Genomic DNA, 27,615 nt, shown 5'->3' on the forward strand with positions numbered 1-27,615 from the left:
CTGTGACATTCACTCTGCTGCTATTCTCCATCAGCAAGGACAGATGTGTTACATTAGACGGGATAAGTTATTGATCCCCGTCCTGCACTCTGCTGCCGGGAATTCTCCCGGAAGAGTGTACTGCACATCCAACCCCCACCAACTGCTTTTCTGTGCATCTCTCCGTCTCTTCTCTCTCTCTCTCTCGTCTCAGTATGCTTAGCTTATCTCTCTTGTTTTTTCCTCGATAAGGTTCCTGCAATGCATTAAAATCAGGGGACTTACTTGGGCCGACTGAATGCAAGGTAAGAAAAGACATGTGCTGGTACTGTGCATGCCTGCTGCTGCTGCTCAGAGATTATGGTGCAACACATTATGCAGTGTCATGATGCAGCAACGCATATAAATTGATAAACAGGTTCTTCTCTTTATTTTTACAGAGTTAAAACATTTCGGGGGTGGAGCCGCACTGGTGATTTCATTGGATAGTTTAAACTTGCTTTCTAAGAGGAAATGCACTAACAAAGGAATAAGGAAAAGGTATCATTTGCTTTTTAATAATGCCTTGGAGTCTGTGTAGTAATTGGAGACACTAAGGGTGTAATGTGCAGTGTTTTCCTTTTCTTACTGAGGTATCTGTTCATGGTTTGGCTGGTTGGAAGTTTTATAATCTTATCCCGAGTCTGTCCACCTGTTACACAGTGAGGTGTTAATTTACCCGAAACAGGGCAGATTACAGGCTTTACGGCCTGCTGCATACGTGTGTGTGCGACCATGAGAGTGTGTGTGTGTCTTTTCACATCGTTTACGTCACAGCTGCTGTGAGTCAGCTCCTCTCTTCCTTTCCTGAGTCACTCATCCAGTGGTTGCTTGGTTACTGCAGAGCGGTGAAAGTTTCCTATTGCGTCTTTGTCTCCGTGGACGGATGGGCTTCGATATTTATTCAGGCTCAGGAGTGAGTGTTCAAATAATGTACGTGTTTGTGTGCATGCGTGCATCTGCGGTTGCTGCTTCAGCCAACGGGCAAAGGCTGACAAATCAGTTTCAGCACATCCTGTTATTGAGAGACACTGAATGGATGTCTGGGTACCGCAACTGAACCCTTAATAAGCTGACACTGCCAAGGAATTGTATTTAGAGGAGACGCAAAAGAGAATCCTAATTAGAAAAAGCATGCATGTCATTTTTAGTCATATTTTTAAAATTGCGACAGGTTCCATTCTCACACCATCAACATCCAAATGTTTTTGGCCAGGCGATAAAAAGTCCATTTCAATATTTAAGCTACTGGGGCATAATTTTTAAAAGGCAATTTGAGCCTGAGCACTGACTACTTAATTTTAACTGGCATGTGCCATCAACACCGTTAGGTGGTAGGTGATGAAACTGTGGAGATTGGTGACATATTAAAGGAAAACCCAATATTAAGTGTACCAGCATGACCTCCAGAACAGCCTCATTGTTCCTTGCAATTGATTTTCTTTGTTTCTCGAACTATTCAGGAACGACAGTGCGCCATTCTTTAAAAAAAAAAGAAAGAAAAAGAAGCCACCAGTCTCTCAAGTGAGATCTTGGGTTGACATTTGTTTTAAATGTTATATACCTATGTGGTATGTGACTTTTGTTGCCATGATGCCAGGTCTCTCTTGGAAATGAGATTTTTAATCTCAATGAGATTTTTTACCTGGATAAATAAAGGATTAATAATAAAAATCTGATGACTTCAAACATGTTATTCACATAATTTTCAGACTCTTCCTTTGCTACATGCCTCTCCAACCCTACTGGACTGCAGTGACGGTCCAATGTTGTTATATGGACTTATTTGGAGGTGTAAATAAAGGCATGCGTGTTGTAGCTTGGTCCTCACACTACTTCTTTCTTCCCATCTTTATTCTGTCATGACTGCAGAATCAAATCTTTGGTCATGCTGCATGAATTTGGGGGGGGGGGGGGGGGGGGGGGGGGTGCTTCCTTGCAAAAATATTTGCAAGGGTGAAACTTCTGTATTTAAATCAATGCACCACCTCAAGTAGGTGCTATGTAGGAGTGTAAAGTCTTCTAATAGGATAGAAATATTACATCATAGGATAAAGGTAAATCACTTTATGATGATTTGCAGTGCCCCCTCCCTCTAATACTCCAAGTAGAACTTAGGGAGTCACAAGTTCAAGATTCTTTCTTTCATTAGTCACATGTCTGGATTTAGTGTATGCTAAATGTACAAAATATAATAAATTGTTCCACTCCCAACTATCATTTCACTATATGCTTTTTAAGATTCTCAAGGTAAATAAATACATTCTTAGGTAAATAAACCTGTAAATAAGTGGAACAAACATTGGTACTCTGTAGCTGGTAAAATCAGTTTGGCTACAAGAATTTACAAAATGAGCAAACAGTAAAATTATATTCTATATAGATTGGGTTTTTTTTTAATTATAACTATAACATAGTGAGTGTATTGGCCTACATAATGAATTTTATTTTAATATAATTTGTATTATCTCTGTATTCATTGAAGTATTTGCCAATCTGTGAATATGCTGAGAGCACAAACATCACCACGACAACACCAAGGCAAGAAACACATGTAGGTGGTCAGACAGTAGGTTAGTGCGTTAATTAGTTTGAGGTGAAGCTGTTTGAGTCATTGTGAATCATTCATACAGGGATGAAGAGCTTCATTTGTGGATGTCCTCAGGTCAGATGATACAGGATGACGAGGAGGGACTACCAGTCACCTGCTTCTGCTTTCAAAGATGCTGCTCAACCTGTAAACCGTGGAGGAACACTGACTCCAGATCAAGCTTGGTAACAGCATCATCATCCTTCTCCCTCTGTCGCCAGCGCCGACGGATCAAGCAACTAGCGTTTGCTTTGCTTGATCTTTTTGGTACAGATTCCCCACTTGGACAAGACTTAGTTTAAATGTGTGGGACACAGTTTTAACACAAAAAATTTCAATATGGCCGCCCGCCAAGATCACCACAATAAGTTTATCAGTTTCAGCGATGACTGTATGCCAGCACAACTTTTTAATGACATTTACTCCTTGCAGAATTGCAATACTTTTCTTGGGAATAGTGATTGTCTTATCAGTGACAACAACAATACGACAGCTATGAAAAGCTCCACTGCCCAATGCCCCTTCTGTCCGAACACTAACTCTGAGAATGACCAGAGGGAAAATGTTGACAGAGACAATTTAAATACTGCCAACCAAAGAAGACTTCCAACATCCTCTCAAAACTACAATCATCCAGGAGAATCATGTGGACGGGACAGGAAAGTGAAAATAAGGAAGAGTGTGTCATTTGATGATGATGTCATTGTCTACCTGTTTGATCAGGTACTGATTTCCTGTTCTACTTTAACCTTTATTTTAATGCATTTTGAGGCTTTTTATCTTTTTGTAGCTAATAATGTGTTTATTAAATGTTTTTAACAGGACTGTTTCAACCATGTTACTGAATACTGAATACTTCCTGTTTATTCTTAGGAGAGTCCAACTCTGGACATGCACTTTGAGTCTTACACGTCTCTGATGAGCAGCTATTCCTCCAACCTGCCAGGCGTCACATTAGAAGATAATGGTAATGTCTTCAAGAATTACACAAGTGATTTTGTAGATTGTATGCCATTATTTAGAAAAAGAGCAAAACACACACTGTACCAGTGAAACATATTGCACTTTTACTTAACACATTCATTCATGCTGTAATTTATATTTAGTAGTATCATCATGTAAAGCTGAGCCAGAGAGAGCAGTAGCAATACCTCACTATTGCAGGTATCCATAGCAACAAAATTGGGGTCGGCATGAAAAGAAGGAGCTGGGCTCGAGGTGGGTTGCAAAGTGGCTTGCAGATGAAGCTGTAGAAAGGCTGACGTACATGACAGTTATCAATTTGACAGAGATAAGGGTATCAGCCATGTCATCAGTTTGACTGAAGTAATGCTACACTGAAGTTACTGTGTTTTTTTTTTTACATTACTTTTTCCTTTTTATTTACAGAGAGATGGAACAATGAGCTCATAAAATATGATGGTGATGTTATCACCATCAGCAACAGCAGTATAATTCTAAATAATATTTGGCAGTGTTATTAACAGTTTTATCTTTTTATCTGTATCAAACAAAAGGCTTATGACAATGTAAAAAGACCAAGGGTTGCACCGTGCACTGCAGGATATCACACAGTTGTCAGTGTGGCTAATTATACATGTGGTTGGTTTTGCGTGCAGCCTTCGAATGGGAGGATGACTTCTCGGCTTTGGAGAAGAGCTGCCATTTTCAGTATGACGGGCACTCTCGTCCCTACAGCCTACTGCAGACACATAACCGGACTGCCCAGTCCAGACCAGAGAATGGCTGTCTACCCCAAACCTGCCTTTTCCTCACCTATGTCACTGAGTCCGACCTCGAGTGAGATAAGGGTGAGTGACACGCAAATGCACACACATACTGAGCTGCATGTGGTGATTTTTATGAAACGTGGTAAAGTAAAGACAGCCTTTCTATCAGAATGTCTGCCTTCAGCCTAAGGCCATCTCACTGTCGCCATGGCCTAATGTGACATCCACACTTGTTTTTCTTTCAGAGAGCCAGCCTTGGCCTAATGGAAAAACTGACTAACCGTCCAGATCTCTCCTCTTCACCCTAACTCATCTCCTACCCGCCCTCCCCCTTTTATGATGAGTCAGGGATTTTAATAGCTTTTTTTTCACTCCGTCTTTGCTCCAAATAGATTCAGCGCACTTGCCATTCATGACATCACAGCCGAGCAGGACTCTCTGACAGCGCATTCAGTTTTCACAGTTGTTGGTATGACAAGATTACTGCCCATGATGTCAAATAACGGTAAATAAGAGTTGCATAAGAGTGCTGGTGCCTTTCCAGCTGCAAACTGCTTTGGAAGCTACTCTTTATGCCAGGTTGCGTCCTTGGACTCGATGTAGGAAACAGAAACAGAAACTTACGTGTGTTTAACAAACTCCTGTGTGCTTCTGCAGTCGCACTTTATCTTTAAATTGCTGTAGTTTTCAGGCTAATGTTGGTGTTGAAGAAAATATGTTGTTTATATGGTTTGTTTTGCTCAAACAGAGCATGCTTGCGGGGGCCCTGTTTGCTTGCCTCATTACTGAAGTGTGTTGAGCTCAGAACATATCAGCGGCTGTGGTAAAATAAACAGTGTAAGCCTTAGGGCCAATGGAGGCAGAAACTGTGCACACTAAAGCGCAAAGATAATATTTCCACAGAGGCAACTTCAGCAAGGTTTGGTTGATTAGATACAATGTAGCTGAGGAGGGAAGGAAACCTGGCAGGACCTGTCTTACTGTTCACAAACACACACACACACACACACACACACACACACACACACACACACACACACACACACACACACACACACACACACACACACTTTAGAAGATATCAAAATAAATCCCATTCATTTATATTCATTTATATGAGACTTATAGTAACCTTAAGCCAAGCGTCCTCCTAAATATCCTCTAATGATTGACATTATGTGGACTTTTGGGGCTTTTGTCCTTATGTGGGAGGCGAGTCCCCACTGTGTGACTGTGTAAACAGGTTTATGTTCCCACAACACGAGTAATAGAAGTACACACACACACACAAACGCACACAAGCTGCTCAAGGGCATCAAACGCTGGAAGTGTTTGCTTCTAAAAGCTGGGAGCTTCACACCTGTAACGTTGCTGTGTCTGTGACATCCCAACACTGTGCTAATGTTGTTAATGCTCAGACTAAGAGGTTTGGAGAAAAAGTTAGAGAGGTGAGGCTGAGATGGTTTGGGCATGTGCAGAGGAAAGATTGGACCAAAGATGTTGAAGATGAAGCTCCCAGGCAGGAGGAAAGGAGGAAGACCTCAGAGAAGATTCATGGATGGAGAAAAGGAAGACAAGTAGTGGGTTGAAGTGACCAAGGTGGATGATAGAAATAGAGTGAGATAGAGGCTGATAATCCACTGTGACCCCTAAAGGGAGTAACTAAAATAATAAGAAATCCATTAGCCATTAACTTGTTGAATAGAAAAAATGTAGTGGCCAACTGCCATGAAGCAGTGTGGTTTCTGTGTATAGACATGAGGTTTTGTATGTTTTCTAGAGATTTGTTTCGTCACAAACAGCAACACCATTGTTTAGGTCTTGTGAGTGTGTAGGCCATATAGTAAGAATAAGCACACAAAGCTATGAACGCATAACTGGTTCATAGTGTCCAGATCTGAAAAGTGAGGCCAATGTGGATGTGTCTTAACCTCCTAAGACCCGAACTCTTCCACGGCACACATTTTTAATTTCTCTTTGATATTTGGGCTGATTGGGGATTTTTTACCTTATTTTTGTTTTTAAGAAAAATAAGAGCCAAGATATCAGGCCCTTGTAGAGCAAAATTTAGTATTTTGGTCTAAATAACCCAAAATATGATGTCCACATATGTGGAGGCCAGTCAGGAGCAACTCCTGTGGTTTCTAAAAGATAGATACTGTTGAATACTGTGCTGATACTGTAGAAGTCTATGAGAAAACAGCCCTCGGGCACTCCTGACCTTTGAACTCAGTAAACACCTTTCTAATCAGATTATGTTCTCCATCACTAGCTTCAGACCTCCCCAAATCAAACGTGATGTTAATTCTGGAAATTATGGGTGCCTTTAGAGTCGAAAGGGAGGATAAAGCAGGGTCAGTCTTATGACTGACAAATTGCTATCCCACGAGCCTGCACTGTGTCTCAGATTCACAGTCAGAGTCACCTCTCATTCGCCACATTGAATTTCAAAACACCAAAACTCAAATGTTAAAAGCAGGTAGCTTGAAGCGACAAGCCCATTGCCCCATTACTTTAAGCCCTTCCCCAACATCGTTTTAAATTTTTATGTATTCCTACCTACCCAAATGAGGAATCATCACCTGATATATAAACATCCAGTATCTATGCACTGCGATAGCATAACTGCAATCATTTAACCTTGTGAGTCTCTCTGCCTGTGTATATGTGTCACTGAAGCAAAATGTGGAATTGAAAACCATCAGGGTTTGTCAATAATCTTCCAGATGTTTGCAGACACTGCAAATGCAGTCACTGATGAACAGTCAGTATACCTCACCGTAGTGACTCCTCCCTGTCTTTGTAGTCTTGCTACCACAACATAAGGTAATCCCAACTGCCAACAGCTGCATTAGGCTGCCAAGTTAAACAGTTGGATTACTGCAGATCACATTTCCATGTGAAGAAGGAGCGTGTTAATAATTGCAATTGTTCTGCTTTTCTTTTATGGCATGTTTTTTGTAATGTGTGTGTTTTTTTTAGTTTTCTAGTGGCCTGAGGCTGTCCATCAGAAGTAATGTAATGCAAAAAATGCAGCTCAAAAAGTTTGTCTGTTGAAAAGTAAATATTGGAGCAAAGTTTAAACGAGGCCTACATTCAGCTGTAGCCTGGAGGACTGTATTCAAATGAAGCAGCAGAAGGTGATAAGTCACAATGGAAAATATGTTAACTGTTCAGACGAACTAACTTTACTACAGTTGTCTTAAAGGTAAGAGCACGTCTGCAGCTTAACAGAAAAAGAAGAAGGTTTACTTGCATTCACCTGAATGAATAAAAAAGCATTTCACAGTTGGAAATGCTGTTGCTGAGCGTGTTATCAGCATATCAGTATGGAAAAAAGAGCAGTTTTTGTAAGGGTTTTTAAAATATTAGACCATACCACTCAATTCCACCACTGCAATCTCATTATATTGCCTTAATTGTTTTTTTTAAATGAAATACAGTAAAGTAAAACTCCTCAGTTACATTAGTTAGCCAGTAAATCCTTAACATTTTGCTTGTCAACTGCAAAACGACTACACTTTCTAGAAATGGGAAGCAGGAAACGCAAAAATATCACATCAGAATATTCCTAATTCACCAGGTAAACTGGCCAAACTAACACTGAAAGGGTTTCAATTAAATATTTTTTTCATCACTGAACTACTGCACACAAATTTTCACTGTTCTCAGAATCTATGCAAATGTCAGCTGGAACTTGTGAATGGTAAGTACGCATATTCAACCAATTATTTAGTTAATATTTTATAAAAGTACTCCACGTATTTCACTTTCTGAACTGAATAGTCGTGTTCTGACTGCTATTTGTGCTTTTTCTCAAATGAACAGCACAGATATTAAAGCACACAGCCTGCAGGACACTTAGATCTGTCTCCCTAACCATGTCTATATAAGATGATCCCTGGATTTGAATGCTGCTTCCACCAACTACTAAGTATCGTTGGAAAACATTAGTGGGAGCCAAAGTTAATCTGAATCCCCCAAAAATCAAAATCAAAAACATCCTAGTATAAATGTAAGTTCAGTATAATTCTTGCACATCTGTGGCTTTCTGCAGCAACAGCAGCAGGTTGTTGGGAGGTTTAGGGTTGAGGGCGGAGCTAGCGGGGGAAAGGGCTGTCTCTCTGATTGGCTGAACAGCGCGACGTGTACATCTGTTAGCAACAGGTAGCCGTTCACGTGTGACAGTTATCTGTGAGCCTCGCGCTGATGTGCTGCTCTCGCGCTCCTTCATTCCCACTGCTCCTTTAATTGACTTTATGTCGCTGATCATGTCCGGCTGCATGCTGACGCCTTTTCTGTAAAAAGAAACAGGAAGGAGAATATTAGTATAATTTCCCAGGTAAGGCTTTTAGTTCCCTTCCATTTGTGTTGTGAGTGAATTTGACTTGTGTCTGCTCATCTTCATATCGGTCACAGCACTGCCGTTGGTGTGATTAAGCTGAGGTTAGGGAAATAATGACGATGATGGAGACATACACGTTTTTTTTTTATTGTGCGTACTTATCTATGTAAAACAGCTTTATCTGACAGCGTGTGATAGTATAGTTTAAACTGTCACTGTTTGTAAATTCACATTTAAAATATATAATAGTAATAGAACCTCTTCTTAAATAAGTTTAGGAGCTGATGGTTTAGTCTTATTATGTGAAACCAAACTATGCAGTGAGTTAAAGTGAAGTTAAAAAGCTTTGCTGTTGCTGTGAGCTGCCAGGTCTGTTTTTGTGAGTGTAACCTTGACATGGGTATTATCTCTGAACTGTGGGGTAAGAAGTGTGGAGTAACAGACCAACATCATGGAGTTTTCACACTGCAAAAGTCTGATTAGATACAACAGGATGCCAAGTTGTTTAAACTGGAGCTGACTGAAGGAAAACTATGAAGCGGGCCACTTTATATCCTTTTTTTCTTGTCCTTAACACTCCTATCTTGTCTTCCAGGTTTGTTGAACCTGAGATCTGTTCTGTCAGAGATAAGGGGAGTAGCAAGATGAAATCCAAAGGGAAGGCTGTGAAGCCATCCAGAAGGACCTGGTCCGACCCGGAGCCGGAATTCGAGCCAGACACAGAGCCGGGCTCCAGTGAGCAGGAAGGCTCAGAGGCCTCGGTCCGGATCCGTGGCTCCTGGAGGGGCTCTCTGAGGAGCGGCAATGGCAAGAGGCAGGGAGGAGGCCGGCGACGCAAGCACGGCTCCAGCACCAAAGAGCGCAGCATCCGTCGACTGGAAAGCAACGAAAGGGAACGCCAGCGCATGCACAAACTCAACAACGCCTTCCAAGCACTGCGCGAGGCCATCCCGCATGTGAAAACCGAGAAGAAGCTGTCCAAGATCGAAACGCTGACCCTGGCTAAGAATTACATCAAAGCTTTGACCACCATCATCCTGGATATGTCAGGGGGCTGCCTGCCTGCTGGCGGGGTCCCTTCAGAGGCCAGCGCTGCCAAGCTCCTCCAGTGCTACCAGCAGCACCTGGAGGAAGAGGGGGAGGAAGGTCTCACCCAATACCTCACCAGTATGCATAGCTTCAGCCAGCAAAGCTAACAGTAAGATTAAAGCAAGGGGAGCCACCAGGAGGAGGGCTGGACAAATCAAACATTACCCACTTCCTACAGTCACACTCTTAGAGACGTTCAGCTGTGTTTTCTGTAGGAAGTGGGCTCCCCCCCCCAGATCATAGACCTCTAATAAATGCTAGCAAGAGGTGAGCTGTGCAGAACTCCATGCAAAATATGGAAGGATTTTATACAGCAGACATGAAGAATGCAGACTGGAAAGTGAAACCAAATGGACCATAGTTGTGTAATGTATGTGCCCAGGAAAGAAGGGCTGCTTTTTTTTCACCCTCATGTTTTTTTTCCTTCTTCTTCTTGCGTGTTGTGGTTTAAACTGGGGAAGGGGATTGTTCTCTTTTGTGTTATCTTGCCATCTTCTTGTATCGACTCTTGAGAAACCTGCTCAGTGTAACCTCGAGCCATAACTGTTGCATCCATGAAAGAAAGACAACCAAGCAGAAGGCTTAAATATTGAGGTGTTGTTGCAAGAAAGCGCTCACAATGATAATCCACCCTTGATCTGAACGCGTAGCTCATTTCTCTTCTTCTGCACACAGAAGAGTTCTTAAAGGCACAGATGCTATTTAACGTGTATGTTACTTGCTTATCCCCTCTCCCTGCTGTGTTTCCATGTGTGTTTAAGCTGCAAACTTTGTGTGAAACATCATAACGGGGGAAAAAAAACATTTGAGAAGTTGTTATTAATAAATACATGTATTTATTATTGACACAGACTGTTTCTTTTTTTGACCACACACAATGTTCAGTATTCACAGATAATAGAGATCTCACTTGCAACATTTACAAATAGTTCAGCAGGTTTAGACAGCGAAGGTGCATTTAAGCAGCTATTGACATAAACTGATGCCCGTGCATGATGTTTAGTAGTCCGTGTAATATAACAACTGCCACGATACTGAGTAGATACTAGTATTTTGCAATCTTGCAACAAAAGATAATGTTTTTTTCCCCCTTACTGCTCAGTCATTCTACAACCATTATGTCAAAGGAAGTTAACAGCATGCAGCACTCCTGAGAAAGAGGAAGGTTCAGTTTGAGCGTTTCAGCTATAAGACTACAGTAATTTTCCTCTTTTTTACAATATTCACCAGTGTACATGCTTCATGATAATGATAGATTTTTTTTTTAGGTAATAACATCAGAAGTCTTTGCACAAGGCATGTGTAAGTTTAAACCAGTGTAGGTGTTCTAACAGCTGCTACATCCTGGCACCAAATAGCAGTCCATGGGTAAACCTCTACGATCTGTCTAGAAACAATACTTGACTGATTAGAAGTGACTAATGCTAATTACACAGCGTGTTTTGGAGTGTAGTTTTACAATTCTCTCAGCCAGTGTCATTCAGCTAACAGTGGGTTCAGTTTACCTCACAAGCTGACTTTTTACATGCAATAATCACCCCAATTCTTGTCTTCAGAATCCAAATGATGACACATAGATGCACATAAAAGTATTCAGTAGTGCAGATGCTGTGCCAGATCAGCAGACAAAAGGAGCAGACAAGTAAACAAAGATAAAACTTCAGATTAACTGGCCCTATTGACTTGTTGCTCACAGGATAAAATGCAAAATAACACTCATTCTGAAGCTGGTGGTCCAGCAACTATTCAACTACAATTCAAGCACATTTTAAAAAATATACATCTTTCATATAAACCCCCCCTACCATCTTAACCGTAACTTGTTGTGGTAATCTATACACAAAAACCACACATATCATGAACATCACATCCTGATTAATAAATAAGGACAAAAATGAATTAAGACCACTAAGTTCAATGGCAAAAGACTAACCGCACTTACAGAAACAGACACAAAAATGCCGTGACCATCACATGAATGCCTAGTACAAATGAAAAACAACACAGGGACAGATCAGATAAGCATGTTTGTCATCAGAGATGGCTCTGATTGTCTGAGATCCATTGCTCTGTTTCACCGGCTCACAAGGTGTGAAAACTCCAACCTCAGGATTTAAGGATCACCTTGCTATTCCAGTGTTAAAATAAGCTGTGCTTTAAAAAAATACTACAAAGGTAATCTGAGTTTTGTTTCTTTTTATACAGTTTGTGTGCACAAATTTGTGTTTGTCTAACATCCTGAAGTACTGCTGTCGACCTCCATGTTCCTGACTTCCAGCAGGCTCCGAGGGGATGAGGTGTCTGTTAGAGAGGGAAAACGGATGTGGGGCGGTTCTACAGAGTTCCCTCTGACTGTGATATGGTCCCATCCACCCTAAAAACAGTGACACAGGGGTGATAATTATTGTTACTGAGGATAAGCTTGTTTACCATCTGTCTATAAGCACTAAACAAAGCCTTGAAAACTGGGAGCCACACCTTTCTGTTGTTGTTCTACTGCAGTTTGCACATGAAGACTGAAGTGTTCCAGCAACTAATATTTACTCTACTGTTCTTGTTTTTTTTCAAACGGCAATAAGCTTGATATACTTTGTGTTGGTAATTGTAGTTTTCAACACCTCCCATCCAACTCATATTAAAAAAAATCCCCCATAAAAACTGCATATATAAAATGTGACCCCTCTTTTTTAATGAAAAAAATAAACAAGCCAAAAGAAAATAATATTACAATTAGCATGTTGAACACACCCCAGATTATGTGCAGCGTTTACTTTACTTGAACAAGCTGCACAGGATGCTTGATGATGCTTTTTAGCATTAAAAAACAAGGAGACAAACTTCAGCAGATAACAGAAAAAAATCTAAGTCTGTGGGAAAATGTGATGTATAAATATATCTGCTGGAGACTGCCGTGCTCAAAATATCAACAACTACCAATAAAATGCTGCATTACTGTGATAACAATATGCCTTTATTTTGTTGCATTTTGGGAAGGACAGGATCAGTAAAAAAAATGGTGACAATTCACTCATGACACATATACAGTAGAGGAAATTATTGGACCTCATGTTGAATAAGTTTGCTCACTCACGAAGAAACAAGTAGTTTCTAATTTGTCATGGTAGTTTTACTTTACTGGAAAGAGATATATATCAACCAAAAATCCAGAAAAAACATATTACGTTAAAAGTTATAAATTGATTTGCAAATCACTGACTGAACTAAGATTACAGATTACAATCAGTCCAGTCAATCGCAAATACTCCTGATCACCTGGATGGAAACTGAATTGCTTTCATATTGGAGCTGTTTTTCTGCAAAGGGTACATGATGACTTCAGCACACTGAGGATCTTGATAAATAAATCGAGATCATGTGTTTTTTGGTTGATATTCTTTCTCTCCACTAAAATGAAACTAGCATAGAAGTTAGAAACTGTTCAGAAACTGTTATTTTCCAGTCATACTGTTCGGTTTCTTTACCCCAATGCCATAGTCCCAGGACTGTCCTTTGGGCTGCATGGGTTGGACTGCGAGTCGATGGCACACCGTCCCGCAGCTTAGACTGTGGCTGCCCTGCACCTTGTCTGCTATGATCCATACCTGCAGCCCCAAAACAAAAGCAACAAAATCACCCACAAATAAACACGCGGTGTGGTACGTGTTCCCTGAACTGAATCACTTTTACATTACAAGCGCCACAAATTAGAAAGACAAGAAGTCTGAACCTCCATGCCTATAAATATGTGAGGTAAAATCTGTTAACTGCATTCAGCTTTTAAGGATGAAATGGATGAAGGTGGTGCCATAATGTCCTACCTGGTCCAGAGGGCCTACAGAGACTTTGCGGACATTGTTAGATACGTGTTCCCAGGAGGAGCCCTGAGGGTAGCTGGGGGTCACACCCTGTCGGTACCACAGGTTACCTTGATAGAAAAACACCCACATCAGACATCTCGTAAAAATACATACCAGGAACTATAAACAGAACACACTACATCATTCATCTATAAAAGTAACTTATAAACCTAAGCTGTAAATAAAAATCTGTGCTGCGTTTTGTGCTTTACCGTTCTCATCTACAGTGTAGACCGATGTTCTTCCCACAGATACCTGCTTCAGCTTCTGTTTGGCTGGAGATGGGATGTGGTACCAACAATCTCCTGCAGAGGGAGACACCCGCACACATAAAACACAGGTAAAATGCATCTGCTTGAGTAAATTTTATTTCAATATGCAGACATGACAAATGCAATTAAAATTTTCAGCCTTCACTGTCAGTTTTCATTTTTTCCCCACTGACCTGCCGGGTTCTGTGGTGACACAGATCCCCTGTAGAAGGCAGATCCGTCCCTGGCAATAGCCCACACCTGGCTGGCAGCCCCAATGGAGATGGACTTGAAAGGCTGGTCTGTTCCCACGTGGAGCCATGAAGATCCCTGAGAGAGCAGACAGAGAAAGCACTGCCTCTCAAAAACCTGCTTCTCCATATTCAGATGTTCATAAACAGAAATAAAAGAAACTTTGGAGGTTTTTGGTCCATTGATAAACATCATTTCTTTTTTTTCCCCCTTTCCTTTTTTGTCTTTAGAAGCACTAATAAATTTAGCATAAAATAATACAATAATTATCTTTCTCCAAATGAGAAATTAAGCCAAATATAGCTACCCTAACTCTGGCAAATCTGCATGCTGCAAGCCGCTTTTCAACCCACAACCAGCTCCTATTCATGGAACGTCTGACTTAGTCAGTCATCATTATCATCATATCATATTTCTTGTCATTAATGCCCTGCTGATAGAAATTACAATCTTCTTTTGACTGAAGTGGTTGTATTTGAAATAAATGCAAATATCTCTCAAACTCTCCACACTAGAAGCCCACATTAGAACTAAAAGAACCTCCACAGTAAAAATAAGTGACAACGTGCTAATGCACCTCTCTGTACTTTGCGTGCATTTGTTATGCAAGCGGAAAAAATGACAATAAGCTTTAATGGTTGCTCTCCAAAGATGTTAAACCAGTTCATTTGGTGTCCGCTTGCATATTATTAATGACTCACAGCAGGCGTCAGGGCGGTGACTCCCAGTCGGCAAAGCACGTCGCCCTTGTTACTGATCGCCCACACAGGAACCATGTCCACGGTGCTCTGAGCTGCACATGGCAGGATGGTCACATCACTTAGTGCGATGGGGGGAACTTCTTGCCAAGGTCCTGTAGTGGTCAGTTTACACTTCCTGCGCATTAAGGCCAAATAAACAGGTGTCCTTGACAACAAATCTCTTCAGTTAAATACCTTCCTGCACATTATTTCAGATTCTCTCCAGAATTTAAAATTCTACAGTAACAAACGTTATATGATTAACACCATAATATATTGTGCTGATTATGGCCCATTTGTCCCAGTCTGATTAAAAAACAAACACAGGGATGGCAACTTTCAGAGTGCTGTGTACCTGCTGAATAAATAGTGCACAGACCAATGCTTTTTATAGTACCTTGCCCATCGCCTACGACGCACAAAGTCCTTCATCGTTTTATAGCCATGATATGACCTGCACAGACACATGGGGAAGCGAAAGAATGAATTAAAGGAAAGATAAATAAATCAAGATCATAGTTTGAACCAAGTGAAGCAGCAGGTGGGGTTTCAGGAACAGCATATGAAACCTACGCTGGAAAATCAGCTGCATACTGCCAGCCTTCTCTGTCCGTCCCGCCAGACACGCTGTAGTCGATAGCCCATTCTGACACCTGAAAACAGCAAACAGGGGAAGTGAAACACTCAACGCACCTGCAGATCTGGCCACACCCCTTATGTGTGATATATTTAAGAAAAGATAGTAGTATTTTTCAAACTAATGGTTAGAAGGCAAGAATAGCAGCTACTGTAATTATCACAGAGAAGGTTACAGATCAACACGGGGAATCTCCCACTGTGGGTGTGTTTGCCTACCCATGTCCACTGAGGGGAGGGAGGTTTTGTATTTGCTTTGGTGCACTCGTGTAGCCCTGAAGCATCACTCCACATGTAGCGGTCTGTTGGTAAGCCTCTAAAAGAAAGAATAGCAACGTTCAATGACAGAAAACACACACAAATCAAAACAACATGTGATTCAGCTGAAATGACTGTTAAAATATATTGTCTATTTGTCACATCAGAGTGCAATGGCAAAGTTTTAAATGTTTCCACAATTGCTCGGTTTATGTAAACATAATAATAATAAAATAAAATAAAGAAATCTCAAATGGACTTGATGAGATGTTGGCTTTTGGTGTAGCTAGGCAACCTTTCAGTACACTGTTCATCAGCTGGTCTTTGTGGAAACTAGGATCCTGTTTCTTTTCTGGGCTCCGTCTCCCCCCAAAATACAAAAATAAAATAAGAATCACACATATATTAATGTAAAAAAAACAAACAACTAAAATCCACTGTTGTAACAGTTAAAGTGGAAGAGAATGGGATCAGAAATTCTCGATTAACTTATTTTTAGTGAAACACCTGCACCTGCTGGTGTTGGCAGGGAGAGACTAAAAAAATGACACCTACCTACTGCAGCTTTTACAAATGCATGAGATTTATTACATTTATTACATGTGAAAATTTCCCCTCTTTACAGTTATATTTGTCTGAGTGCAGAGGAGATAACAGGAGATGGGCTGTTACAGGAGGAGTGCTGGATAGGGCCCTAGAAGAGCATCAACACAGAAGCAGGACTGGTATGAGCACAGGTCCCACTAAAGGATGAAACCGTCACAGAGTCTGTTTTGGACAGTTTTGCTCAGAAACATGAACATGCCTATTAGAAGTATTTTTGTAGGGCTCCTTTTTCTCCATGCACAAAGGAGCAAATACCGGTCCTGCTGTTGGGTTGACGCTCTGTCTCTCTCAAAACATTCTTGCAATTTTACTTATGCGTGTACTATGTTAGACAAGCTGTACTACCGGTGCAATGTAAATGCCAAAAAGCAAAACTAGAGTAAATTCAGTCAGGAGTGATCACATAAAACAAATATGTAGAACTGCCTTCATACATTTGTGCAATCACTAAAATTACAAACATCCTGTTTCGAGTGATGCTAAAAAATTATTTCATGCATTTATTTCCTCTAGGTTGGACTATCGTAATTCATTATTATCATGTTTCTCTGAAATCTCGGTGAAAAGCCTTCAGCTGAATGCTGCAGCGAGAGCACTGACAGGAAGCAGTTAGAATATATTTCTCTCGTACTGGCTTCTCTTCATTGGCTCCCTCTTAAAATCCTTTTCTAAAATTCCGATCTTAGAGACTTCACAGTATCCTAACAGAGCACATCACTCTGAGACTGCTGGCTTACTTGAGTTTTCAAGTAAGCTTTCAGGCCCCTCTTCTGTGCAACCAGGTCCCAGTTTGGATTTGGGAGACAGACACCCTCTCTATTTTCAAGATCAGGCTTAAAACGTTCCTTTTAGGTAAAGCTTATAGTTAAGCCTGAACCATAACTTAGTTGCAATAGGCTGTAGTGGGTGAGTATTTCTTCTTCACTTACTTCTTTATGTTTATATTCGATTGCATTTAACCATTAGTAATCATTAAATTATTTTGTCCCGTCTCCCTCCGCTCACCCCCCAAATGGTCATGGGAACGGCCGCCTCTCCCTGAACTTGATTCTGCTGGAGGTTTCTTCCTGTTAAAAGGGAGTTTTTCCTTCCCATTGTCACCAAGTGATTACTTATAGGGGGTTGTGGGATTGTTGGGGTTATCTCTGTATTACTGTAGGGTTTTTACCATATAAAATAAGCCATCTTGAGGTGACTGTTGATGTGAATTTGTGCTACATAAATACAAGTGAATTGAACTGTTGCTTCTCCGGTGCACCTGCTCCTGTACTTGCACCAGCTTAGATTAAATTAATTCTTATGGTTCCTAAAAGGACAGATTGGTATCCCTGGAGTTTAACTGACTTTGTGTTACACAGTGGACATATTGTACAGCTAGGTATTAGACTGGATATTTCTGTGTCCTTGACATAGCAGAATTAACTCTACAAAACAAATTATCGCATATATTCTGACAACACTTTCCAACAATAAAGCAACAGAAGCTCCACTCTTGCACAGTACCTGTTGGTGTAGCCAGTAACGGGGTTCCACCGCTGATTCTCATAAATGTAAACGCTCTTAACGTCCGTCTGGGTGTAAATATTATCTGTGCTGCTTGCCAATCCCTGGAAGAACCCTCCTCCGTAGCCCCCGGTGTAGATCCAGGCTGTGTGGTCAAAGCCGATCCCCCACACTATCCCAACACTGTTACACTCCACTATATGCAGATGGCCTCCAACCTGCCGCCAGAACCTGCAGAGAGGAAAGAAATAAAGCTAAGTGGTTAGAATAGAAAGTCATATAGCAGAAGGTTAAAGCCATCAGTCTAGTGACGTGCAGCTCATTTTTACATCTGGTCGCAGGGTGTCGGGTAAGGCACGGCCTCTAGGCCAGGTGAGGGCTCACTGACAAAGATGTCCCCTTTACAGGTAATGGACCAGATGGCCTGTTTGGCGGGAGGACCCTGGATCCCCCTTGAGTCACAGCATGACACACTCAACAATGCCAGCTGAAGAGCAGGACAGAGCAGGCGGAGGGAGGCAAAGATGGAGAAACAAATGACATTTTTAGATGATATACATGAATAAATGCTGCATAGTATTACATTATTACTTTCCACTGTGCTATTTTTTCTTTCCATACCCACCCAATCATGCATTTCCAGCTCTGTGGCAGCCGCTAATCGAATAGGCCACCTCTGTTTGGTCCGCTCAGGAGTATAGATGGCAAAAGTGTGTTTGGAGTCATTTAGCACAGGAACCAGGATGGTAACTTCATTGATAAAGGCATGCAGGTACTAAAAGAAGTGTTAGAAAAGAGAAGTTGAAATATACAGTAAGCCTTCAGTAAGCCAGTCTGCTTTGGTGTTATGTCGCAGCCAGCGGTAAATGATAATCAAAGAAAAGTTAACACATGAAACTTAAGGAAGACACTTTTTTACTAAACAAACGCACACTTCCGTCTAACCTTCTTTTCCTCATAATAGTTGTAATAGATGAACAGGATGCCGTCCTTGTTGCCCTCCGGTCCTGAGAACTGCTCCAAGGCAAAATGAACATCTATCCACTTATGTGGCTTCCAGTCTCTCCACCACTGCATGCTTCCCTTCTTCACCCACACAGACTGCAACAGGATTGGATCAAGTGAACGAATCAAATGACATGCTAATGAAAGAAACGGGTGGTAAAGTGCATGGTTGAGAAGGTACCTGTTCTATGGCTTGTTCATAATGTTTGAAATTATCAATCTCTCTCCTGGTCCGCTCGCTGAGTTGCTCAAAGATTTGTTTTCGCCAAGCTGCCGTCTGGGCTGGACTGACTGACAAACTCATGGACTGGACTGACTGGACTAAGGCTGGATGAATAAAAAGACAAAAATAATGACATCAATGCTGCTTCATTGAAACTGAGCATAAGCACTGACTTATCATCCTTTTATACAAGTTACATGTTACTTAAAGTTACATAAAAATCTAAACGTTCAATCACCGGTGAGTTAGCTCACTGAACTCACATGCAGTGTTCACAGAGTTAAACCAGCTGAGCTGGGAGTGACTGTCCACAGAGCAGCCTCCTCCACTGACCCAGGCCCACAGAGGGTGCTCGTCTCCACCATAAGGATCCTCCATGGCAAGGGTGTAAGTGGCTACTGAGGACAAGCTGCAGGTGTCAGCTGAGTCCAGCACTGCTCCAGTTTGAGCCTGCTGGCTCTGTGCCTCCTCCAGATCCACATTACTCCACTGGGTATCAAGAGGGCTGCCAGACTGGCTAGGAGAGAGAGCAACACCAGCGCAGGGGGCTTTGGCATCTCCTTCGTGTGAGATGGTGTCCTCCTCTAGGACAGTGGGAGTGGCTTTTCCAACATCTCTCGAGGTCTTCCCCGATTCTCGATCGGAGACGAGTTCAGAGATGAAGCTGTCGCTGGTGACCTTGGGGATACGGGGTTTGGGAGTGTCAGTGGGCGGGTCAGATGGGGCGTCCACAAAGGTATCCGGGGAGGTGGAGGTGACCAGGCAACCGGGCCCATCTGCAGATCCTTTCTCTAGGTCTGATTCTGCATCACTTGCTACTGACGGAGCACGCACCTCACCACAGAAAAAACATCCGGCACTGAGAAACACAGACAGAGAGAGAATTAACTTTAATATTACATTTTTAAAAAGCTAACTAGAGTGTGTGTCCTCTGAGGCGCATCTACCTCTGCAGGCTGTTTGCGCTGGCGCTGGAGTGGGATCGGTCTCCGTCTCGGGGAACGGTAATAGCCTTCCAAGTTTTCCCACTCAGCTCACTTGAGGTCACGCCTTGTCTGAAGTACACAGCTCGGTCCTCAGAGCTGATAGCCCACACCTATGAACACCAGCAACTTTCAGAAAACCTCAGCATGACTGCATCACTTGCAAACATGCAGTAATAAAGCCATGTAGCAGTCCTTATAAGATTCCCAGCAGTTACACTGAGGACACACTGAATCACCTGGTCGTTCTGTCCTACGTTGATCATGATCATTTCTCCAACCATGCTGATCCAGCCGGAGCCACACGGGTTATGAGAATTCACGCCACGCCTGAACCACACCTGGTAAAGCAGGAGCGTAGAGTGAGAGGTATTCTGAAGACATCGCAGGTTTAATCCCTGCAGTTTTAACAACAAGCTGTTACAAGCCTGTTTAACTATGTTTAGACATTTTTCATGTTGTGTCAGTCACAGTGTTGAAATTAGGAGTGAACTGTGAAGTGCCAACACAGATTATTAAAGTAAAAGATTGGCAGAGCAGCTCCTAATATTTGTTTCTGTTCTTTTACTTCGCATTTGTTGGTCTTTATGCTCCATTTACTGAGCTGAGGAAAGAAATAAATCTTCATTATAAATAAATAAGTGAAACATTTGAAAGCTTTAGCTTGGTCACACTGCCATCTTTGCACATTCAGCTAGTGCAAACTGACCAACAGAATTAGCCACTGACAAAGGAAAATGCTAAATCTTGGAAGTACTTCCACTGATTAAAAGCAGATTTTTTTTACGTGACTGCAGCACTTTCTTACTTTATTGTCCTTCGTCACAACCCAGACCACGTTGTTTCCCACGGCTACGTGTGTAGCTCCCACATCGGAGCTGGGAGACTCCACTATTGCCCAAGAGGCACCTGGATTGCAGGAAATATTAATTCTCAAACATTTACTCAGAAACACCACGTCACCCTCCCATCAGTGAGCCTATTTGTACCTTTAGGGCAGTCTCTGCTTATGCCCTCCCTGACAATGAGCTGCCCCTCCCAGAGCACAGCCCAGACCAGGTCTGCTGGGCCACAGCTGATCTGGACCACCTCTCCAGGTAGAAGCACCTCCTCCCATGAAGCGCCCTCAGGATTATGGTGATAGATTCCCTCTCTAAACCACACCTGAACAGTGACAAAGACAGATTCCGAAAATTAAGAGCTGCTATCAAACAATTTTGGTGTGACACGAATGTATGTGTGAGACAGGATCATTTTAAAGTAGTTACCAAGCTGCTAACGTCTAACTCTGCTTTTAATAGCAAATGATTTGAAGCATACACAGTTAATAAACACGAATTACTTCAACAGTCAAGAAATTCTCAATCTGAGCATATAGCAGCATAATAACATTGCCACTGATACCTAAAACAAGGTAGGTGCTGCCCTGTATATATAATCTATACCTTGCCCTGCAGGGATACAGCCCACAGACACAGACGGCCCCTGGGTTCCTCACTAATTTCCCAACCTCCACAGCTGATGTCGCTGAAGGGATCTGGTAGAGTTGTGTGCTGTGAGGGGATCTGCCATGCACACAAGGAAAACAAGAACTTAAAATGCACATTCACCCATCAGCACTCATTACATGCATATGTTATGCAGTAACACCCACCTTAGCCCAGGTGTCCATTGCTTTGTACTTCCTGTAGCGGAGCCATCGCCTGCGACGGACACAGGAGTTCCACTTCTTGTCTTTAGTATAGGTGGCAGGGAAATCGATGGCATAGGTCCATCCCTGGAAACAAACATCTGAACAGGTCACACCAGAGAAAGGAAAAAAGGGCAGTAACTGAAGCAGACACGCATTTTTTAAACTCACCCCTTTCTCTGTGGGCTCTCCCTCAAAGTTTTCATCCACATACCAGTCACCCTCCCACTCCCAGCTGCTGGAGGGCAGCTGGAAGCTGTCCAGAGGTTGGTGCTGCAGACCTGTGACGTCACTCCACTGCCAGCGGTCGCTTGGCAGCAAACGTTCAGAAAAACCGTCTACGGGATTCCAACGCTGACAAAAAGTTGGGCAGAGAAAGTGAACTGCGTTAAAGCCGGTGGTGTTGCCTTTTATTTCATATTAAGGGAAAACAAGAGCACTTTTAGTGAGATATCCCATGAAGATGTAGCCACAAGAATGAAAATGAGTGTCGACCTAATGGGGATAATCTGAAAGAGCAGTGTTAAAAAAAGGTTTCGTGATCTTGCACTGTGAGAATTTTTTCCCATTAAAAACTGGTTTAGGATGCTTCTAAGGTTCACTTGTTAAAGCACGTAGCCTAATGGCTTGTGGATTTAGCAACAGAGAAGTGGGACTCTGCCATATGAGGATGCTGAACATATAATGGGGAACTTTAACTTTCAATTTTACTTGTGCAATAATAATAAAAAGAAAATGTATTACAAACTTGCTTAAAGACAGACAAATAATGTGGGTTCCTTATTACATATTTCTTGGCTTTTACAATAACTTATTTTAATGTAATTACAGTCATTAAAGAATGACAGCCCCCGACTAGTCACAGAGACCCACTTGATTTTCATAGGTCTCCTCTTGGTAGCGGATGGACAGGTCGGAAGCGTGAACGTTCAGGTAGATGTTGTTGTCGCAGGCGATGCCCCAGCAGCACTGCTGTGCCGCCGTGACCCGCTTGAACTCCATCTGGGCATCGCGGCACTGATCCCACTGCTGCCCCGCCGTGGACAGGCCGTAGACCCGCCCATAGACGTCCACAGCCCACAGCAGTGAGACGGGCATGGCTGCACCTGGAACCTGACGAAGAAAATGGGTTAATGCTGATAATGTGGCTTTGAAATTACGTTGTACAATTTCCCAGAATGAATGGCTAAAACACTGAGACGTGTGCCACAACATTTGGCATCAGCTGCTGTGTAAATATGCTGAAGTATGTGTTTAAAAACACTGGGCCTCATAAAAATGTTTTGGACATGGCAAAAATAAGCGAAATTGGCTCAGAGATAGGGTTGGACACTTTAAGCAGATCAGTAAAAACTCAATTTGAATCCTTCACAGTTGGTCCATGCGTGGATTTGTACGTGGAGCCGGCAGTCTAGAACTCCCACTTCCTGGCCGTCTCCTCTAGTTCTCTTGGGAGACACCATGGTGTTCCGATGCCAGCATGGGATTTGTCCCTCCCTTTTAGACATGTGTGAAACATCATCCTAGTCAGATGGTTAAAACACCTTAAATCCCCTTGTAAATGAGTGAGTTCCTGACACTTTCTCTAAAGCTGAGCCCAGAAACACTTTGGAGGAAACACGTTTCAGCTGCTTCTATCTGCAATCTCATTTTTTCAGTCACTCCAAACCATACATGACTATAAATAAAAGCAGGAACATCGATCAGCCAGTAAAACTGACAGTTTTGCTTTCACAGTAAACAGTCTCTTTATCACAACAGATGGATACAGTGATTCTACAATACTGCAGACACTATACCGGTCCATCTGCCTCCCCCACCAATCTCCCTCACTGTATCGCAGTGCATTATGATTTTATCACAAGTGATTCTTTTCTTCCTCAACACTATATCTTATATGAAAAAGTGGGATGGTGTTCCCTAGCAAATCGCAGAGAGCAGCAATGTATGATGTTTGTTTACAAGGCTCTGCTCCCAAGATTCCCTTAGCTTACCATTGCTCCTTGATTGAATTTAAACCAGTACTTACAATGTCAGTTCATGGGACATTTTAACATTAGCTGTACCTCCTGATCAGTCTGAACTTAGAAAACCTGGATTGAAATACTTCACTGCTGATAAATAATGGAAAGAGCTACAAAGAAATTTAAAAATGCAGCTGTACTCTCTGATTTCAGCGGAATATTTTAAATGGTTGCATCTGTCTATCTGCAACTACTTTTGCATATCTTTTTCTTAATATGTGATCATGTCTTTTATTATTTATCTGTCTCAATTTTTGAATGTTTTCTGTACTCAGGCCTCTCGCATTATCCTGCCGTTTCCATGAAAGCATGTACGTGGTCTATAACAATGCTTAGATATGTGTTATGTGTCAAAGTAACATCCACATGGACCCAATGTTGCCCAGCAGAACATTTCTCAAAGCATCACACTGCCTTAGCCGGCTTGCCTTCTTCCCATAGTCCATCGTCGTATCAGGTGTTCCCCAGCAAAACACCCACATGCACCTGGCCGTCCACATGATATCAAATAAACATGCTTCATCAGATTAGGCACATCTTTTGTGGCTCACATGCTCACTGGTGGTGCTTTCAGGCGTAGACAGGGGTCAGCATGGGCACCCTGACTGGTCCGCAGCTATGGAGCCCCATATGCAACAAACTGTGATGGACTCGATTTTGTTTGTTTGCTTCCCCATTTTTATTGCTTCTAAAATGTCAACTATGAGGACAAAATGTTCACTTGCTCCCTAGCATACCCACCCACTAACAGGTGCCATAATGAAGAGATAATCAGAGTTATTCACTTCACCTGTCTGTGGTCAGAATGTCATGCTTGATTAATATAAATATATTTTTCATGACCACTGCATATCAAGCAAAGCATACTACACAATTTAAAATGAGCAGGAGCCTGAAGACATAACCCACCAACAGTACAGAAGGAAAAAGCAGGCCACAATTATACACAAATATGAACAAAGTGTGTGTGGAAAATAGGGAGATAAGGGCCAAATGGCCTCCTTAGAGAACAGTTGTTTACCCATCTGTAAACTAGTTGTTTGGATCATGCGCTGTAGTGGCGATGACCTTTGCACTGCGTTGCTCGATGTCTACTCAGCGCAATTTGCTGACCCACATTTAACACACTATACGTGTGGCATTTGTAATAACCAAGCTTGTATGTGAAATGTACACAGATCACAGAGTGGGCTCTGGGCTAGCTAAGTGGCAGTCAACTGTTTCACAGCATCTCGTAACAAGTAGGGACGCTGCTGCTGCTACAAGGCGTATCCTGTCACTCACAGCTGTACATGCAGCACACACCAGGTTGATGGTAACAATAAAATACATAAAGATATCACACACACACACGTTTGAAGCGACTGCGCTTGTTCACCCGTGGGGCTTACTACCAAGTAATAAAGTACGTAGCTGCCTATTAGCAACGGTGTAAGATTAGCTTGAAATATTGGACTATTTTCTGTAGAGGCGACTGACAGGAGAGGGACATGTGAAATGAAATGCCCCCAAACGAAGGTGTGCAGTAAAGCCAGCTCTATGATTTAACGATGCTCAGTTTGTTTTGGTACAGGCTTACGGGCTTAGCCGGATAGAAATAGCAAACAGAAAGAGTTCAAGCAGCCAACCTTGAGCCTCCTCTCATAAAGCGGCTGTCGGCGGTGGTGAGAAGTCACAGCTGTTCATTCATCCAGTGGAGAAGGATCGTAAGCTGTCCGAGTCATTCTGTGTGCCGTAGCTGCTCACTCACGGCAGAAATGATTGTTTGAAACAGGAAGTGCTGTTACTTCTGTTCCCACTGGCAGTTTCCGTGGCAGCAGGCGCTTGTAGAGGTGCTGTTTAGCAAACAAGCAGCAGAGGGCGCTGTAAAGCTATAATTCATGTTCAGGCTGTTCAGGAGTAGTACTGTGCAAATATCCCGAGCTCTCTTGTATTTATATTTTGCTTCTAAGGAGCCAGACTTCATTGAGCAATAGTTCTCCAGTCTTTCTTTGGGCATTGGCTGCTTTTTCACTTGTTTTCACTCCAGTCCTTAAGTTATGATTATAATCACTTTCTTTCATTTCAGCTAACAGACAGTTAAATTAGCGAGAAGACAACATAAAATGAACATTCAGGCTTTATGTTTTATTGAAAAAAAAAAAAAAAAAAGACTATCGGTCAACACAGTGGCAAGGTACTCGGAAGAAAAGCATGTTTCATTATGGCAGTGTGATGGGTTCACTTACATCAGTGAGTTAATACGATTCAATCAACTGTCTTATGAATCACTTGCTCATCATACAGCTGAACTCAGAAAAGCTAATTCATGGGGGGAAAAGTCATTTTCCTCACAAAATAACACTTTGAATATTTCAAACAATGAGTTATTTTACTTATGCACATTTCAAATGATTGCCGTTAAAGTACATTCTCATTTTGCATAAACTGTGTTGTGCACAGAAGCTACATATAACAACTACGAAACAAACAATGAGGAGTGAAATAATTCCCTTCATCAAAAGGTCATCTTATCCATTTAATATGCAAAAGCAGCAGTCAGGCCTAACAAAAAAAAAAAAAAAAAAAAAAACCAACAAAAGAAAGTAACATCCATGGCTTGGACTGAGCGTGGTGACTGCTGTGTCTGACTTTTGTTTACAGATTTATTAAATATTTCATACAAACTTATTTTATATATAAATACCTTTGTCATTCAAAACTGTGACTTAGTGTTTTTGCCTTTAATCCAATGACAAACCCCTTCTTTCCCAATATCACTCTCCCTTCATTCTCACAACTAAATACCTCGACAAATTAAAAAAAACAAAAAAACAAAACTAGTAAAATAACTAGTAAAAAAAGAAAGAACTAAAGATACAGATATTTTGGCAAGTCAGGAAGACAACCTGTATGCTTGTCTGTTTCATCAGTATCAGGTAGCAAAGGTTTACATCTGGATCTCATCATTTTTCATTGAAACAAGCCTGACCGAGTGTCTTACAAAGCAATAAAGAGACTGGTTCATTCCAAAATGAAAACAAAGACTTCATCTACCAAATAGCATATCAGTAACAACAATTTTGTAGACAACAATACCCCATCAGCCTTTTACGACTGAGGAGTAAAAAGCAATGGTCGTTCAACCTGTTTACTTGGAGTAGCTGTGTATGTGCACTTTTTCCTGGTAGTGACAGAGGAAAATCTTCTAGTGGATTTCTCTGGACTGCTTTAAAGACGCATGACTGCAATTCAGTACAATTTGATTACTTTGATAACAGCCTCACTGTTTACAGTTTTCTGTCTCCGCTCAGTATCAGCAGTCATATTAAGTTCCTGGTAAACAACGTAAAGCAAATACTTTCTAATGGCACTGCAGATCACATGGCGGCTTTCACTGCAAAGCAGCCACAGGAAATGCAACACGTTCACCAATTTAAATGCTACTTTTACTAAAACGATATGGATCAGAGGGAAGTCTAAATGTTCATTTTGTTGATGATAAAACACGCGCTGGTACTGAGGAAAAAAAAACTAGCATGCAGGCTAGTGAGATGTTGGGTTGGGGAGATAGTCAGTGTGTCGCAGAGGGGGTTGTATGATTCCAGTACAAGAGTCCCCTGAAGGCATAACAGCGGTGAAGAACCCCCACCACCACCCTAATAAGCTTAGAGTTAGATGAGTGGTGCAGATCTGTCATTTGTGACAGTCGGCTTCAGCTTGACCATGGCAAAGGGGTTCCCTCCTCTGCGGAAAGAAAATGAACAAAGATGTATGAGGTTATTGTCAAATAGATTTTTAATTAGTCATATGGATATGTGAAAATCTGCCAGCTG

The 27,615-nt window shown here is 41.8% G+C and overlaps 4 protein-coding genes and 1 long non-coding RNA gene across 7 annotated transcripts in view; 3 read left to right on the forward strand and 2 right to left on the reverse strand.

The window, feature by feature from the left end:
* The first annotated feature begins 150 nt into the window (after positions 1-150).
* Positions 151-2,783, forward strand: LOC145430442 (uncharacterized). Its single transcript, XR_013911015.1, has 3 exons — positions 151-284; positions 420-519; positions 2,652-2,783. It is a non-coding gene; the product is annotated as an uncharacterized LOC145430442 (long non-coding RNA).
* A 22-nt stretch (positions 2,784-2,805) lies between these two features.
* Positions 2,806-4,415, forward strand: LOC113028589 (basic helix-loop-helix family, member a15). Its single transcript, XM_080305585.1, has 3 exons — positions 2,806-3,331; positions 3,482-3,575; positions 4,228-4,415. Exons 1-3 carry the CDS (start codon positions 2,948-2,950, stop codon positions 4,410-4,412), a joined length of 663 nt encoding a protein of 220 aa, XP_080161711.1. The 5' UTR covers positions 2,806-2,947; the 3' UTR covers positions 4,413-4,415.
* bhlha15 (basic helix-loop-helix family, member a15) lies at positions 4,284-10,618 on the forward strand. Of its 2 annotated transcripts, none has more exons than XM_080305586.1 (2): positions 4,284-4,419; positions 9,279-10,618. In XM_080305586.1, the coding sequence occupies exon 2, from the start codon at positions 9,328-9,330 to the stop codon at positions 9,877-9,879; it is 552 nt and encodes a 183-aa protein (XP_080161712.1). In that variant the 5' UTR covers positions 4,284-4,419; positions 9,279-9,327; the 3' UTR covers positions 9,880-10,618. The 2 variants fall into 2 exon arrangements, with proteins under 2 accessions (XP_080161712.1, XP_026034782.1); XM_026178997.2 differs by lacking the exon at positions 4,284-4,419 and adding an exon at positions 8,472-8,680.
* A 1,053-nt stretch (positions 10,619-11,671) lies between these two features.
* tecpr1a (tectonin beta-propeller repeat containing 1a) lies at positions 11,672-25,582 on the reverse strand. Its single transcript, XM_026178999.2, has 24 exons — positions 25,429-25,582; positions 22,650-22,889; positions 21,948-22,130; positions 21,741-21,863; positions 21,532-21,651; positions 21,076-21,250; positions 20,895-20,995; positions 20,326-20,427; positions 20,051-20,199; positions 19,367-19,962; positions 19,062-19,207; positions 18,821-18,976; positions 18,501-18,650; positions 18,205-18,362; positions 17,876-18,106; positions 15,728-15,824; positions 15,446-15,525; positions 15,270-15,326; positions 14,834-15,008; positions 14,075-14,210; positions 13,842-13,934; positions 13,591-13,697; positions 13,255-13,374; positions 11,672-12,146 (listed from the first exon to the last, which is right to left on the reverse strand). The coding sequence occupies exons 2-24, from the start codon at positions 22,872-22,874 to the stop codon at positions 12,003-12,005; spliced, it is 3,624 nt and encodes a 1,207-aa protein (XP_026034784.2). The 5' UTR covers positions 22,875-22,889; positions 25,429-25,582; the 3' UTR covers positions 11,672-12,002.
* A 1,735-nt stretch (positions 25,583-27,317) lies between these two features.
* The window catches only part of baiap2l1a (BAR/IMD domain containing adaptor protein 2 like 1a), a 28,579-nt gene continuing 28,281 nt past the window's right edge, over positions 27,318-27,615 (reverse strand). For both annotated transcript variants that reach the window (XM_026179001.2, XM_026179000.2), the window contains exon 14: positions 27,318-27,526. In XM_026179001.2, the coding sequence (XP_026034786.2) occupies positions 27,454-27,526 (73 nt within the window). In that variant the 3' untranslated portion in view covers positions 27,318-27,453. The remainder of the gene's footprint in view (positions 27,527-27,615) is intronic.

This window comes from Astatotilapia calliptera, chromosome 8 (genome assembly GCF_964374335.1).
Source record: "Astatotilapia calliptera chromosome 8, fAstCal68.1, whole genome shotgun sequence".
Lineage (NCBI taxonomy): Eukaryota > Metazoa > Chordata > Actinopteri > Cichliformes > Cichlidae > Astatotilapia > Astatotilapia calliptera.

What these genes read in the sequence shown, in the direction of transcription:
- LOC113028589 (XM_080305585.1), top strand. Translation starts at nt 2,948, where the DNA reads ATGGCCGCCCGCCAAGATCACCACAATAAGTTTATCAGTTTCAGCGAT. An exon ending in TTGTCTACCTGTTTGATCAG is followed by an intron (nt 3,332 to 3,481) that starts GTACTGATTTCC and finishes GTTTATTCTTAG; the next exon opens with GAGAGTCCAACTCTGGACAT. An exon ending in CGTCACATTAGAAGATAATG is followed by an intron (nt 3,576 to 4,227) that starts GTAATGTCTTCA and finishes TTTTGCGTGCAG; the next exon opens with CCTTCGAATGGGAGGATGAC.
- tecpr1a (XM_026178999.2), bottom strand. Translation starts at nt 22,874, where the DNA reads ATGCCCGTCTCACTGCTGTGGGCTGTGGACGTCTATGGGCGGGTCTAC. An exon ending in CTGTATCCCTGCAGGGCAAG is followed by an intron (nt 21,251 to 21,531) that starts GTATAGATTATA and finishes GTCACTGTTCAG; the next exon opens with GTGTGGTTTAGAGAGGGAAT. An exon ending in AGCTGGAAATGCATGATTGG is followed by an intron (nt 18,363 to 18,500) that starts GTGGGTATGGAA and finishes CCTGCTCTTCAG; the next exon opens with CTGGCATTGTTGAGTGTGTC.
- bhlha15 (XM_080305586.1), top strand. Translation starts at nt 9,328, where the DNA reads ATGAAATCCAAAGGGAAGGCTGTGAAGCCATCCAGAAGGACCTGGTCC.